At 43.0% G+C, this 15,155-nt stretch overlaps 1 protein-coding gene across 1 annotated transcript in view; it reads right to left on the bottom strand.

The window, feature by feature from the left end:
• Nucleotides 1-4,177: 4,177 nt before the first annotated feature.
• The window catches only part of LOC105993893, a 119,077-nt gene continuing 108,099 nt past the window's right edge, over nt 4,178-15,155 (bottom strand). Inside the window, exons 26-30 of the mRNA XM_013027266.1 lie at nt 13,262-13,301; nt 12,668-12,756; nt 10,281-10,474; nt 8,054-8,151; nt 4,178-4,397 (exon numbers count right to left, since the gene is read on the bottom strand). Of these exons, the coding sequence (XP_012882720.1) occupies nt 4,178-4,397; nt 8,054-8,151; nt 10,281-10,474; nt 12,668-12,756; nt 13,262-13,301 (641 nt within the window). The remainder of the gene's footprint in view (nt 4,398-8,053; nt 8,152-10,280; nt 10,475-12,667; nt 12,757-13,261; nt 13,302-15,155) is intronic.

Raw genomic sequence — 15,155 nt, 5'->3', positions numbered from 1 at the left:
TAAATTTTCTAGAATGCCGCTTGCTGTGGTTTATAGAGATGGGCTTTATTTTGAGCACCACTGGCTTCCTCTAATGGCTTTAGTCCCTCATGGGACTAGTTAATGGAGGTAGCAGTACTCTGAGAACAGTAGTGTCCATCCTCATCTCTCCAACAAAAATAGCCCTGGTAGGCAGCCTATGACCTGTAGATGAGACTTAAAATGCAGTTGTCCAAAATCAAGGATTAAAAATAAGTTTAGCTGGGCACTACTGGCTCATGCCCGTAATTGTAGCTCCTCAGAAGGCAGAGATCTGAGGATCTTTGTAAGCCTAGACCAGAAAGTCTATGAGATTCTTATGTCCAATTCACCACCAAAAAAGCCAGAAGTGGAGCTGGAGCTGTGTCTAAAGTGGCAGAAGGTCAGCCTTGAGCAAAAAGGCTAAGGGATAGTGCCAGGGCCCCAAATTCAAGCCTCAGGCCCAACACACACACACACACACACACAACACACACACACACACACACACACAAATAAATAAATAAATAAATAAATAAATGCTTCATTGAATAGAAGGAATGGAATTGTTTAGAGGTTATAAAAAGCAAGTAGGGACATTTCGGTTGAATTATTTAGGAAGTTTGAAGACTCAACAAAATCCTCCTTTGGACCAGATCATCTCTATGCCTATGAAACTTGCAAGCAGCAGGCAAAGCATCTAGGATTCAAACTCATGTCAGGAAGGAAGGCAGAAATGGAGAGGGGAAGGAGGGACAGAAGGTTGCAAGTCCATGGCAAAGAAAGTCAGTTGCCTACCTCGAGGCATATAAAGGGTTGTCTGTGTACCCACAATCCTCTTCTTCTCTGTGGTACATCAGAATCTCTTCATTCCCATGGTTCTTTGAGAGTAGTCATGTTTCAAGGAGCCAGTTTTCAGTTGGCTGAGCCAAGTTAAGTACTGACTCATGATCCACTATTAAGCCTTTTCAGCTGGGATTTGGAACTTAGAACCTAGGGGAACCAAGTCAGTCTCTCTGAGTAGTAAAAGCTGTCACGATTATCTGGCCATGTTTTCTGCATTGTGGAAAGAACTCTGGAGAGAGAGGACAAAGAGGAAAGAAGGAGTGAAAAACAGAGAAAGAGAGGGGAGAGAGAAAGAGAAAGGGAGGGGGAAGAAACATGGGACAAGAGCCCCATGGTTCTATGAGCCAATAAATTTCTCCCTTTGTGGAGAGCTGCGGGAGCCGCGACCAAAGACGGCTGCAAAAGCAAAAATGGCAGGGCCGCGTGGTGCGGCTGCGACCTAAGATGGCGCGGGCTCCCGCCTTCCGTCTTCCTCGTGATGAGTGCTCTCTGTAAAAAACAACTCCTTATATGGCTATGACTTGGCTCCTAGTTTGCTTCCGTGTTTGCAGCCCTATCAGTATATGCCACATGGCGCTTCAGGATTGGCCATCCAGGAGGCTTATAACTGGAGCGCGGGGGCGGATGGGGAGGAGAAGCAGGAAGAAGAAGGAAGAAGTGGGCAGGAGAGAAGTAGGAGAAAAGAAGCTGTAAATAAGGTCCTGAATAAACCGTCTGAAAGAAGGACCTGTTGTCGGGTCATCCTTGCGGGTCGAGGCGGTCGCGACATCCCTTTGTCTGTTTGCCTAGCTTGGATTTTCTCTCAGATCACCATGAGTTCTCACTGATATGAACATTCTCCAGAGGTACCCACCTGGAGGGGGCAAGGGCTAGATTCCCAGATTGTTTCCATCTGGTCAGACAAGACCTGGGAAATGAGTGAGCTATTTAACCAAGACTCATGGAAGCAGGTTGGTTGCTGGAAATCCAGACATACATTCAGAGTCATTCACGCTGGAGGTAGCAGTGAGGGTGTGGGCACTTCATACATGCCCACTAATAAGCCAGAATTCTTTGCAAGGGTGCTCTCTCCAGAAAGAACAGGAGTGTGGGAAACCAGAAAAATCTAAGCATTAAAAGATAAGTAGAAGCAGGCTCATTGCTAAGATTTTTCTTTAGGTCCAGAGTAAAGCCTACTTTAAATAGAGACTGAGGATTTAAAAGTTAAATATGAAGCTTATAAATTGTTCATATTGAACAGATGCAGAATGTTCTATCCTTTTATCCTGGATGTGCCAGAAAGCTCCAGAAGGCTCCAGAAGGCTGGTTTGGATGTCAGGTTCTTGGAGTCCTTAAAGCTCTCTGGCATATGAAGCAATTCAGGGAGAGCCTTCTCTGGCTTGTAGCACCCATCTTGTTTTCTTTCAGGAACCCCCAGCTTCCTCTGGTACCAAGGGGGCTTCATTGTTCTTGCCTGGCCTCTGCCAGAGTGCCCAATGTCTGTCAACCTTTAGCAAACACCCACCCCTTAGCCATGTCCCTGATTCTGGGACCGTGGGGACCTTCCTTGGATAGATTGGTTTTGGAGGAGAGTTCAAGGGCTCTGGAAATTGCCTTGGGGCCATATGTACAAGTGATTTTCAGATATCAGGCCTGGACTGTAATCTAGACAGGTCTGCTTGAGTAGGTCTACTGGATCCTGAAGACCTCTTTGTCCAGGGCCAGGGAAGAGTCCTCTGGCCCAGGTGTAAGGTTGGTACAAGCCATGTGCTAACCAGAGAATAGGTCATAGGCATTGGGAAGTGAAGTGAAAGCACCAAACTTGAGCAAAAAGCCAAGCAAGAGTGCAAGCTCCGAGTTCACCTCTCAGTACTGGCAAAAAATGAAAAGGAAAAGTTCTAAAGAAGAAGGGCCAAGAGACTTCCTAGCTATGCAATCTTGACTCGCCAACCTCAAACTCTGTATTTGCAACAAAACAAAAAGCCTTTGAGTTAAAGGTAGATATTTGGGCCACAGTAAGTTTTGAATTTTGAATTTTTTGTCTGTGTAACTTTGGGGGAAACAATTAATTTCTTTGAGAATTAATTTTCCCAATCTATGAGACAGGTTGTCTTTCCTCCAGATATAGTGATGTTGTGAGGTGATTTTCCCAGGATACTCAGAGCACAGGCAGTGCCCAGTACTTGACAGCTGGATAGCTGTACTATAATTCTTTTCCTACTAGTGTTGCAGTCTCTGAGGTCATTTGCTTATAGCCTGATGATGACAGCTTTAGGAGAGGAAAGGAAAGGAAAGGAGAGGTCTAGTGCCCCTCAAATTTTATTCTCAGTCATGTCGATAATTAAGACCACGAGGGCTGAGTTGTAGTTTGGTAGTGAACTTGCCAACCATGCACAGGCTCTAGATTTGATCTCCAGGACTGGGAAAACCAAAACAAACCAGGACAAACCCTAACTCTGGATCCTTCTGTGTCATTTGATAACTATCAACAAATTAACTCTGTGTGTGTGTGTGTGTGTGTGTGTGTGTGTGTGTGTGTGTATGTGAATTCTGGAGCTTAAGCTCTGGGACTCACACTGCCAGATGGCTTTTACTGCTTAAGGCTGATGTTCTACCACGTGAATCACACCTCCACTTCCAGCTTTTTTCCTGGTTAATTGGAAATAAGTCTCAGAAACTTTCCTACTGTGCGGGCTTTGAACCACTATTCCTAGATCTCAGTCTTTGGTTCTTCTCTGGCGAATTGAAGATAAGAGTCTCACAGACTTTCCTGCTTGAGCTGGCTTTAAACCATTATTCTCAGATCTCAGCCTCCTGAGTAGCTAGGGTTGCAGGTGTGAGCTACTTGGTCTGACTATCCCTTAACATTTTGGAGCCTTAGTTTTCTCATGGGTCAGATGGGCTGATAACAGAACCTATGCATAGAATGTGATTAGGGATAAATGAGAGAATACATTTACTCTCTTAAATAAGATCTACCTAATAGAAAGAAAGCTTGCCAAACTGCAGCTGTTTTTACCAACAGTCTAACTGTCCTCAGCCCACCTAGAGCCAAATGCCACCAGTAGTGTTTGATGTATGGGGAAGCGCAGGGCCACTGGCTGTAGCCACCAGTCTAGGCTTCCATACAAAGAAATAACAGCTTCCAGGAAAGAAAAAAGAAAACACCTCAAATCTGATTTGTTCTCTTAAATTCAAGCTGTAATTGCTTTGGGAAGAGAGTCATGTTGGCTGCAGTCATTTCTTGTTTTGTTCTTCTTTGCTCCTCCTGGGCAAAGCTTAATCTCAGTCAGGCCTTTTGATTGCATGTGGAAGAATAATTTGCCAAGAAAAGAAAATAGCAGCCGAGACCCTTTTAGCACTCAGACAGAGGATCAGTGCTCCTTCTGGGCAGCTCCACTTCTTCCTGCGGGCGGAAATTCACATCGAACAAATCCGAGCCAATAATAGACAAATCTGGCTTCTCCCCAAGGACAGACACGCAGGCAATCTCATGGCACCGGAGTCTCTGGTAAATGCTGGGCCACCTGGGCTCTGGCACTCTATTGCAAGGCCTGTTCAGTGCTGGCTGTAGCCTGGTGGGAAAAAGCCAACTAAGTGTGTAGATTATCCATCACCTACAAGTCCTGTACCGCTTTCTTGGCTTAGCTGAAATCCTACACCCAGCATCTGAATGTTTTTTATGGTAAAAGCTATATTGATTCCATCCCTTTGATCCTTTGTCATGGACTCTTTCCTCCTCTTGATAATTTCTGACACCTTGCAAAGTTATCTACTTTCACCCTGCAAATTCTGTGGTAGTTTTGTTTTGATTGCTGGGGTTCCCCAGTGCCCCCCAACTCTTTCAACCATATCAAATGACTCAAAGTTCCCAGAACATCCTCCTCCTCTCTCTTGCTTTGATCTTTCATGATCTACCCTTTATTTTTAATTGTGGTAAAACACACATTATATAGATTGACTACTTCAGGTGTGTGTGTGTGTGTGTGTGTGTGTGCCAATATTGGAACGTAAACTCAGGGTTTTATGCTTTTCCTTGGCTCTTTTTTTACTCAAGGCTGGTGTTCTACCAGTGGAGCCATAGCTCTACTTTCAACTTTTTGCTGGTTAATTGGTAGCAGAAACAGCAATGGGGACTCTACACCGGCCTTGTTACCTTCCAGGCATCCTCCTCCTCCTTTTTTCCCCCCTCATCCTGGGCCCTGAAGCCTAGCAGCCCAGAAAATGCTTGTTTTGATTTCTAGGGAAAATCTCTGTTGTTCAAAGGATCACTGTGTTAGGTGTTCTACTAGAGTCCATGGGTTGACTGATGCCCCATCTGTACCATGCAAATGCCCACAGCCCTCAGGATGCCCATGCCTGTAGGTGGCTACAGTATCCTGTGCATATCTACCCTGGCAGTGACTGGGCTCGAGTCACGTGCTCAGCCAGAATGAATTGCGTTTGTTTTCCAACCTGCTTCTGATATTTTTACATGTTATTGTGATTATACACTTATCCAAACAAAATGAGAATGGCTGACATGAATGTGAACATAGTGAAGAAAAATCTCTGGAAAGGCTAAGAGACAGAGTCTTTGAAAAGACTAGCTGGAAGGTAATATGCACTGAAGATAAATAAAATAACTGTTGAAGTGCAGGAAAAATTATAAAAATAATCTGAAGAGATAAAGGCTCTCTTATTTCTTTGGGAATCTAGCTAAGGTCTTGCTCTATGCTTTAAAAGCAGAGATAGAAAAATCATATATAATCATATATAATATACAATACATTTTAGAAAACCATAGTCAACATCTGAAGTCTGGCAAATGAGAAAATGTACATCTTCATGTTGCAAATTGAAACAATATAGAATGTGCATAGTCTTTTAAATAGTTCTTGTCATTTATTTATTATTTGTTATATTTATTTGTTTATGTGCTGGTTCTAGGGCTTGAACTCAGGGCCTTGCACTTATGCTTAGCTTTTTCACTCTAGGGTGGCATTATATCACTAGATCACAGTTCAACTTCTGGCTTTTTTACTGGTTAGTTGGAGATAAAAGTCTGACTTTTCTGCCTGGACTGATGTTGAACCATGATCCTTAGATCTTAGCCTCCTGAGTAGTGAGGATTATAGATGTGAACCACCAGTGCCTGGCAAAAGATGCACATTTAAAAATTAGCCCAAGAACCTCAGGTACTGACCAAGTTTGACGTTAGCCTATGTGCTGCCCCTGGTAGGATTCCTCCAGGCAAACCCACTGCTACCTTTCTTCCAGGCTTGTCTCTTTCTCTTGTTTCCTCATTTAGGCTTGCTACAGTCACAGAGAATGAAACCAGTTCTGAGCTCAGAGCTGCTTTTCTTTATACCATTCTATGCTATCTGTACCAAGAGTGGATCCAAGACAGTTATGCAGCATCTCATTTTTTTTTAACTTCCAGCTGCTTTGTTATTTTGGTTATTTGGAAGCCTTTTTTCTCCCTTATACCTTACAGTGGTGTAAAACCACTGGGAAGACAAGCAATTCAAACCTAAACTGGGCCTGTGAAGATGTTTCAAGATGTTGCTCATTCTGCTGTTGCTGGAGCTGCTAACAGCGGCAACCTACTATCTGTGGCCTTGGAAGGAATGCTCTCCCTTTCCCAGTTTCCATCTGAAGCATGCCAGTACATTCACCATCCAACTTCCACACCCACCTGGAAGATTTCCAAATACACAGGAAGTTTAAATGACTGTCTTGAGGTCACATTGTTTTTTCCTTCCTTCCTTCCTTCCTTCCCTCCTTCCTTCCTTCCTTCCTTCCTGCATTCTCATTTTTCTTTCCTTCTCCCTTTCATCTCTTTTTTTTCTTTCTACTTATTAATTATGATGCTACTGGGATTTGAACTTGAGGCCTTATGCTTGCGTAGATAGGTGCTCTTACCACTAAATCATGCCTCCATCAACTCACATTGTTTTGGATGGCAAATCTGTGACTAGAACCCAAGTTCATGTCATTTTTATAACAAACCAACCATCCTCCCCAACCAAAGTTTAGAGGCATGGCCCTGTGACTATGTGCTGGCCAACCAGATGTAAAGAGAAATGAGCAAAAGCTACTGGAACATTCCACTAAGTGCTGACCTGGCTGGAAGATGCACTCTTTTATCCTGGACCTTATACTTTAGGCCCTGTTGGCACATCCTAGAGTATAGGTAGAGGTTAGTAGGCCCCTGTAACTGCCTGTACTGGTAGGTGACCATGGAGATGGAAGGAAGAGTTAAGGTAGTAGATGGGCACAATTGGAAAAGCAGCCTGGGCCCTTGACATCATGGAGTCACTGCACTAAGGCGCCAGGAGAGGGGACATGCCATCACTCATGTGATCTGTGTCCAGGATCCAAATCTTGTGATAAGAGGAGCAACAAGTGACACTGAAGGGACTATTTCTTTGGGATCTTTGTTGACTGCAATCCAGAAAAGCCAGGATAGAGTCTGAGGGACTGGGGGAAGAGGCGTTCATTTGCTCTGCTTCTCTGTATAAACTGCCATCCATCTTCCAGTGCACAGGGACCTGTAGCACACACAGGCCTTTGAAGGCAACCCAAGTTTTTACAGCTTTGAGAGCCGCAGGGCCTGTCTCTGACTTTAGGCCCTTAGGATGGTAGAGGGGCTGCACAAGGGCTCTGTGGGAAAGGTAGTGAGGCTGTCCTGCCCAAAGTGTGCTGAAGATAATAACATCCATCACAGAGCTCAAGGTACAGAACTGGGAGTGGTCTTCGGCTATGTGTGATGGCCAGACAAAATTGGGGCCAACTTAGAGTGTCCTGAATCATGTAACTGGTGAGACTGGAGTTGTGACCTCAGTTTTACTCCAAAGGTGTGCAAGCTTAGGGACAAATGCAGATGACTAGACACTCTGGGATGCCTCTGCCAATAAGGCTGTGCAATTTCAGGAGAGTCCCTCCCTTTGACTTGGCTCTTTTTCTTTTCTATTTCCTTCCCTTTCCTTTTCTTTTTGTGCCAATACTGGGGCTTGAACTCAGGACTTTGAGCTCTCACTTAGTTTTTTTTCTGCTGAAAGCTGCCACTCTGCTACTTGAGCAACACCCCACTTCTGGCTTTTTGCTCATTGATTAGAGATAAGAGTCTCACAAACTTTTCTACACAGGCTGGCTTTGAACCACAATCCTTAGACTTCAGCCTCCTGAGTAGTCAGAATTACAGACGTGAGCCACCAGTGCCCAGTTCTGGCTGTCTTTGCAAACTGACCTGCTATGGAAAAATGAAGACTGTTTGTTCATACATTCTTGCACCTCATCCTCAACCTTGGGATCTTCTGGAGGAGGAAGGTTATAGATCTTTTCAACCTGGAAGAAGGAGGTACAGATATGAGAGTAGAAACCCATGATCACACTAGTAACGGCACAAGAATTGCACTATTGAAAACACGTGATTTTTGTTTGAGACCAAGATCCAACTGAGTTAGATGACAAGAGCATTTTCCTTTGTGTTTTTACTCAATCTTTTCAACTACCAACTTATAGGAGGTATTTTCCAGATGAGTTTTTTTTTTTACATCCAGGCAACTTATTTTAACTGTGGTGTTGTTTGATCTGCTGGCATCTTAGAAGAATCACTCCTGGCATCCAAAAATCCAATCAGCATCCAATTTTTGTGAATAGATGTTCAGAGAATCATATGATTTGGGAGGGCTGGAAAGAAAATTTGAGATCACTCTAAATCCCATTTCTCTTTGTTTTATAGCTTTGCAGAAGTGATTGCTGGTGGAGATCCCATGGATAATTAAGGTAAACTTCAGAGTAGAACTCTGGGAGCTGTAACTCACACACAGCAAGAAACATTTTACAATTTGGTTCCCATCCAATGGCCCAGATACACTACATTAAAGATGCAGGTTCTTGGTTTTGAAGTTATTTTTTTTTCTTGGAAAGAATCTGAAGTGTTTTCCAAGGTACCTGTAGCCAAATGGGTAGAATCATAAGCACAGGGTCACCTTGTGGTTTCCTTACAGAAGGTCAAGTGGTGAAGATTTTGCTCACTTTTGGAAAGAAAGCAGGAAGTAAATGAGAGGGTCTTCATTTTGTTGACCTGAATATCTTTCTTCTCCAACCCTCTTTCTTCTCCATTCTTTCCTCTTAACCCATGCCCAGCCTCCCCCCTCCCCCTTGCCTTTGATTTCTTTTGAAGTCCTATGTCTTAAAACATAAGGCCCAACAAGGGCTATGTCTCCAGCCTCACACCCCCCTCCATCTCTCCTTCCTTTCTTTCTTCCCGTCTCTCCTTGAGTTTTTGTTTTCCAAAGGGCGAAGCTATCAAAATTGTTGAATTGTTTGTTTTCTCTATATTAAATGGATGCTGAAAGTACTATGTTTCTAAGTCAGCTGGTGGTGCCAGGTGACACTGAGTGTCCTGACGGATGCCAATGAGGAGCCTCTGGATAACTTGGGAAGGAGGGATTGGAGAGGTGGGAGGAGCTTTGAATAGGATAGAAGCTTCTCCTGCGCTGTGTTCTCTGGTTCCTTTGTTTCCTATTTTCAGCATGTTTGGACTCTAAGCTCGAGAGAGTAAGTGGGTTTTACAGTGTGACCAGTATTCTATGAAACCACCAAGGCAAAAACCGAAGATACACAATTTTGCTGGCTGAGCAGGTGTCCTGCTTTGAGCTGTAACATAGCTGCTGAGCCGTAGCTCACAGAATGACCTTCTCTTCAATTTATTAAAGGGCAAGCATTTCTTGAAAATCTATATATTTCACAGAGCTCTAAATCAAGACTGCATTGACCACGACCTTCTCCAAACCTCTTCCTCTGACTTTGACTTTCATAGACTTGGGCATTAAGCCAATCACATCTTCCTCTCGATATTAGGAGGCTCTGTTTTTAAATTCATCTCAGAACATGCACTGGGGACTGAATGTACAGGATCCATGGCTTCCTCAGAGGTCACACCTGGGTTGATCATGCTGTGTACTTCAGTCCCAAGGCTGGGGACAGCTGCCTTTCTCTTGGTGAAAAGGAGGTAGATACCAGATGTTAGTGGCTCATGCCTGTAATCCTAGCTACTCAGGAAGCTGAGATCTGAGAATTTCAGTTTGAAGCTAGCCTGGACAGGCAAAAATCCCCAAGACTCTTCACTCTGAATAACAAAATTCAAGAGTGGAGGCATGGCTCAAAATGGTAGAGTACCAGTTGGAAGTGCCAGCTGAGCAAGAGTGCAAAGCCCTGAGTTCAAGTCTGAGTACCAGCACACAAAAACAGAGGAAAACCTTTGTAGATGGGTTCCCATATCCCACAGATTGGTCCTAGGACCCATCTGGTCCTGGTCAGGATCATGAGCTCAGAATGGTGGGAACACACTTTTTTCCTGTTATTGACTTGGCTCTCTGGGCCCTGCCTTGATTCTCTCTGCCTGTAGCCATGCTCCATGGCTGATCTGCCTGAAGGAATACTGGTGACCCAGATGTGTCAGCACTAACCTCATCAGGGACCTTCTCCTCTATCATGTTGTTCTGCTCCTCCTGTGCTTCTTTGTGCCCAGCAAGAGCATCTCCTTCCAGCACAGGGTGAGCTGTCATGCTCTGGGAATCTTTCAGAATCTCATCAGGGCTTCTTGGATGACTCCAGGAGGTAGGAGTAAAAATATCCCAGGGGATATTCTGCCCAAAGGTACCTGGAAGAATAGAGATAAATGAATGCATATGATAGGCGATAATTTGACTTCTAATAGAAACAAATCATACTGCTAGCCTCGTTGGGTCTGGAGAGAAGATACTTGAATTAAACTGTCATGATTCTGTAATTCCGTAAGGAATAACTGCAGGACAATTATCCTTGAAGATAGAAATCTAAAATTCCTCCTACAAAATTTACCAGGTGGGTAAATAGGCTCAGTACTATCCTGGGAACTCAATAATGTATGTTATTATTGAGTGTATACTCAAGAAATATACTGCAAACTTACAGAATAAATTTAAAATAGTTTCAGACCAGCTTCAAGAAACATAAGTTACTCTGTTGAAATAAGCTCACAGTCTCCCCAAGCAATGGCCAGGTGATTTTGATTTATTTTTTTATGATTCAAACAAAATAAAATTATTATATTTAAGTAGTTGTACAAAAGAGTACCAATTCAATAGGTCAGTTAGCAAGTACAATGCGTCTTGATTCAAGTCACTCCTTCCATTGTTCTCTCCCATTCAACAATCACACTCATCCTCTCAAGTCACCGGGCTCCATTTTCCCATAGGCACATGGAATATTTTGTCTGTCTTTGCCCATTTGTCTGCCCACCCTCTGTTTGAGCCTCCTCCCTCTGACAAAATATGTTTCAGCTTCCTGGTATGCATTTTATTAAACTGTAAGTTAGTTGTTTAATGGAATTACACTATTGGATTCTTTCCTGACCTATACCACACTTTAGTTAATTTGTTCGGGTATGCATGACTATGACCCTGTATATGTCATCATATATCTTTATAATTTAGATCTAACTCCCACATATGAGAGAAAACAGTGCTCTTTTTCTCTCTGAGACTGACTTCCTTCACTTAACAAAAATTTGTCCATGTCTGTACATTTCCTTGCTAATGACATAATATTATTCTTCCTGATAGGTAAGTAATCTTCCATTGGTATATTTGTTCCACATATTCTTGATCCACTCATCCATTACAGGAATCTGGGCTGTTTCCATATCCTGGCTATTGTGAATAGTGTAGCAAGAATGTGGATGTGCAAATGTGTTTCCAGTGTCTTGATTTGTAATCTTTTGGATAAATGCTCCAGGGTAGTGTTGCTGGATCATAGGTAGTTCTGTGCTTAGTTTTTTTGAGGAACCTCCACACCATCTTCCATAGTAATTGCACTGTTTGAATTCCCACCAGTTCTGTCATAGGGGTCCTTTTGTCTCACATCTCTGTGGACATTTGTTGCTGTTCATTTTCTTGATGATGGCTAATCTTACTGTGGTGAGAGAGAATCTATGTTGCTTTGATTTGCATTTCCTTCATGACCAAGGATATTAAAACATTTCCTCATGTCTTTATTGGCCATTTTTCATCCAGACCATATAATTACCACAACCCATACATGCCAGGCTCTTACCCACAACTCAGTTGCTCCCAGTTCTGTCTTTTTTTTTCCCCAGGGCTGAGGACCGAACTCAGGGTCTTGCGTGTGCCGAGCGGGCACCCTTCCGCTGGGCTAAGCCCCCAGCCCCTTGCTCCCAGTTCTGAAAGGTCCCAAGTCATACCCAATACCTGACCCTCATAATAAGGTAATTCCTTCCTGAAATGGATGCCTTAAGCTCACCAAATTCTTTAAGTTCAAATGTTTTGGTGTTGCTAATTTGGGGAAAAGAAGCTCACTTATTTCATGACTACGGACTGAATTATGTATTTCCAAAATTCCTATACTGATACTCTAACTCCCGGTGTAATCATTGGAAACAAAAAAAATCATTTGGAAACAAAGCCATTAGAGAAGTAAGTAAGGTTAAATAAGATCATAAGGGCAAAGCTCTAAATCTATAGAATTGGTGTCTTATAAGAGTATCAGAGAATACTCTTTCTCATCATGTGCTGACACAAGAAGGTAGCCCTCTGAAAGGACAGAAGAGATCCCTCACCAGAACCCAGCCAGACTGAGATCCCCACCTTGGGACTTCAAGGCTTCAGAGCAAAGAGAAAAATAAATTCTTCTTATTAAGTTGCCCAAGTTGTGGTGTTTTGTTATGGTAATATGAGTGGCTGGACACATTTCACTTCAGATAATTCATGACTCAGTGGAGTGACATCTTTAGTCCCAAATGAGGGTGGACAAGAGGGCCAGATGTTCATCTGAAGTTCAGGTGGACATTCCCTACCTATGCGTGTCCCATCCCTGCTCCACAGGCACACGGTGTGGTCGAGTGAGGATGATAGTAAAATGTTTTCTTCCTCAATCAGCTCCAAACTACAGAGATAAAGGGAAGAAGAGACTGCTTATGGCTGCTGTCATGTGAAAGAGATGTTGGTTGGATCAATAGATCAGCACTGCTTTCACCAGAGTTGGATTAGAGAAACCAGGTTCATCTCCAGAATTCTGGGTATTGTTCATTTTCCATTCTCCCAATTCCAGCCCTAGGACATCAAATAAGATGTCTGGGAAACTCCTTTGTGGATGACCAATAAGAGTAGAAGAGGAAGAATTTGAAAATAAAACTCAAATGTGATAAATTTGTAAACTTGCATTACAATACCAGGGTCAATTTCAGGGAAACAATTATCCAGTTACAAGAAAAATCAAGACTTCTAATTTTTTTTAAGTTCTGTGTGAACAATACATGGTTTGTTTTCATAAATAGCAGAACTGAAATTCAGCTTTCCTCTTTTGATCAGTTCAAAGGGATTTTGAGAAGACTGGATCAAACCACTTTCCCTCTTCCAAATTCTTGAACTCTAATAAGGATGGTACTCACGATGTCACTGTGTTGACATGGGCCCTCCAGAAGTTCACATCTAAATGATGAGAGAGAGGGAGGTAACATTTGAGTAGAATGGGGGAATTGGCACATGGTAGTGCTAAGTGTTATGCAGGATGGGGTCAAATCTGAATGCATGTCCAATAGGCAGAGAGGTATGATGTGGCAGGTCTTGTTCATGCTGCATTGATTTCATTAGTGATTGCTGAGTACCTAATATGTGAAAGACCCCATGCCAGGTATGATAGCATCTGATATGGGATCCATATAAGATATATGTGGCACACTGTGATTTTACTTAGCACATAGGGTTTGATAAACATGCAGGGATATACAAATAAAAAAATGAACAGTTTGACAAAACGAATACCCGGATGCTGAAATATTTTTTGGTGGAGAAGAGCCGAGGAGAGGGAAAACAGAAAGATGGAGAGGAAAGTCAGAAATATAGTTATTATATTAAAATATACACGTGTGAAAATGGAATGATGTGACTTGGGGGATGGATGGGTTGGAAGGGATGGGGGAGGATGATGGAAGGGGTGACACTGATCAAGATGCAGGGTTTTCATAAATTCACATGTTGAGCTGAAACCCCTTTGTACAACTACCTAAAGATAAAGAGAAATCATTTTAATAATAGTGTATAGTCACTTCCTGCTATACTTTAGATCTAGAATGTTCATCTCCCCCCAACCTATAACTTGGTCTTTAGTTTTTCACGATGGAAAATGAAACTTTAATGTAGTATTTAGTGGGAGATTTTTAGGCCATTGAGAGCATGACCTCAGAAGGGATTGTGGGACCCCAGTCTCTTTCTCTTTCTCCTATACCCACTTCCAAGATACAAGGTAAATGGCTTTGCTCTGTCACATGCTTCCATCATGATGTGGTGCCAAGGGCTCCCACCAATAGGACCAATCAGTCACAAACTGTAAGCTCTAAACTTGCAAACAAGCTGGGCATTGGAGGCTCACACCTATAAATCCTAGCTACTCAGGAGGCTGAGATCTGAGGACCACGGTTCAAAGTCAGCCTAGGCAGAAAAGTCTGTAAGAGTCTTATCTCCAATAAACTACTCAGATAAAACCAGAAGTGACGCTGAGGCTCAAATGGTAGAGCACTAGACTTGAGCAAAAGAAGCTCAGGGATAGCAGCACCTAGGCCCTGAGTTCTAGCCCCAGCACTGGGGCTACAGATGATCTACATTTCTCTTCTTCTCATAAATGATGTACTGATGCACAATTGTCTAACTAGATCTCTGTTCACATTTATTATTTCTTTCAGTTCAATCTCTTCCTTGTAGTAGAATTGCCATTTAAAGCATTAGAAACGGGGCTGGGAAGGTGGCTCAGTAGAGCGCTTGCCTTGCATGCATGAGGTCCTGGGTTCGATTCCTCAGCACCACATAAGCAAAAAGAAAAAAGCCAGAAGTGGCACTGTGGCTCAAGTGGTAGAGTGCTAGCCTTGAGCTGAAGAGCTGAGGGACACCAGAGTTTAAGCCCCACAACCGGACCCTCCCCCCCACAAAAGCATTAGAAACATATTGCCAACTTGCCTTTCAGTTAAGTATATAGAAATTCACACTCTCTTTAAGAATACCTGCCTGGGGCTGGGAATGTGGCTTAGTGGTAGAGTGCTTGCCTAGCATTTATGAAGTCCTGGGTTTGATTCCTCAGTACCACATACAAAGAAAAACAGGGAAGTGGTGTTGTGGCTCAAATGGTAGAGCACTAGCCTTGAGCAAAAGAAGCTCCCCTAAGCTTCTTGTCCAGGCCTGAGTTCAAGCCCCAGGACTGGCAAGAAAGAAAAAGAAAACAGAAAACAATACCTGCCTGCCTATTCTCCTGCATTCTTGCCAACACCAAGTGTTTTCATTAAAATATTTTGC

This window comes from Dipodomys ordii, unplaced genomic scaffold, assembly GCF_000151885.1.
Source record: "Dipodomys ordii isolate 6190 unplaced genomic scaffold, Dord_2.0 Scaffold102, whole genome shotgun sequence".
Taxonomy (NCBI): domain Eukaryota; kingdom Metazoa; phylum Chordata; class Mammalia; order Rodentia; family Heteromyidae; genus Dipodomys; species Dipodomys ordii.
This window is presented reverse-complemented; position numbering and strand designations above follow the sequence as displayed.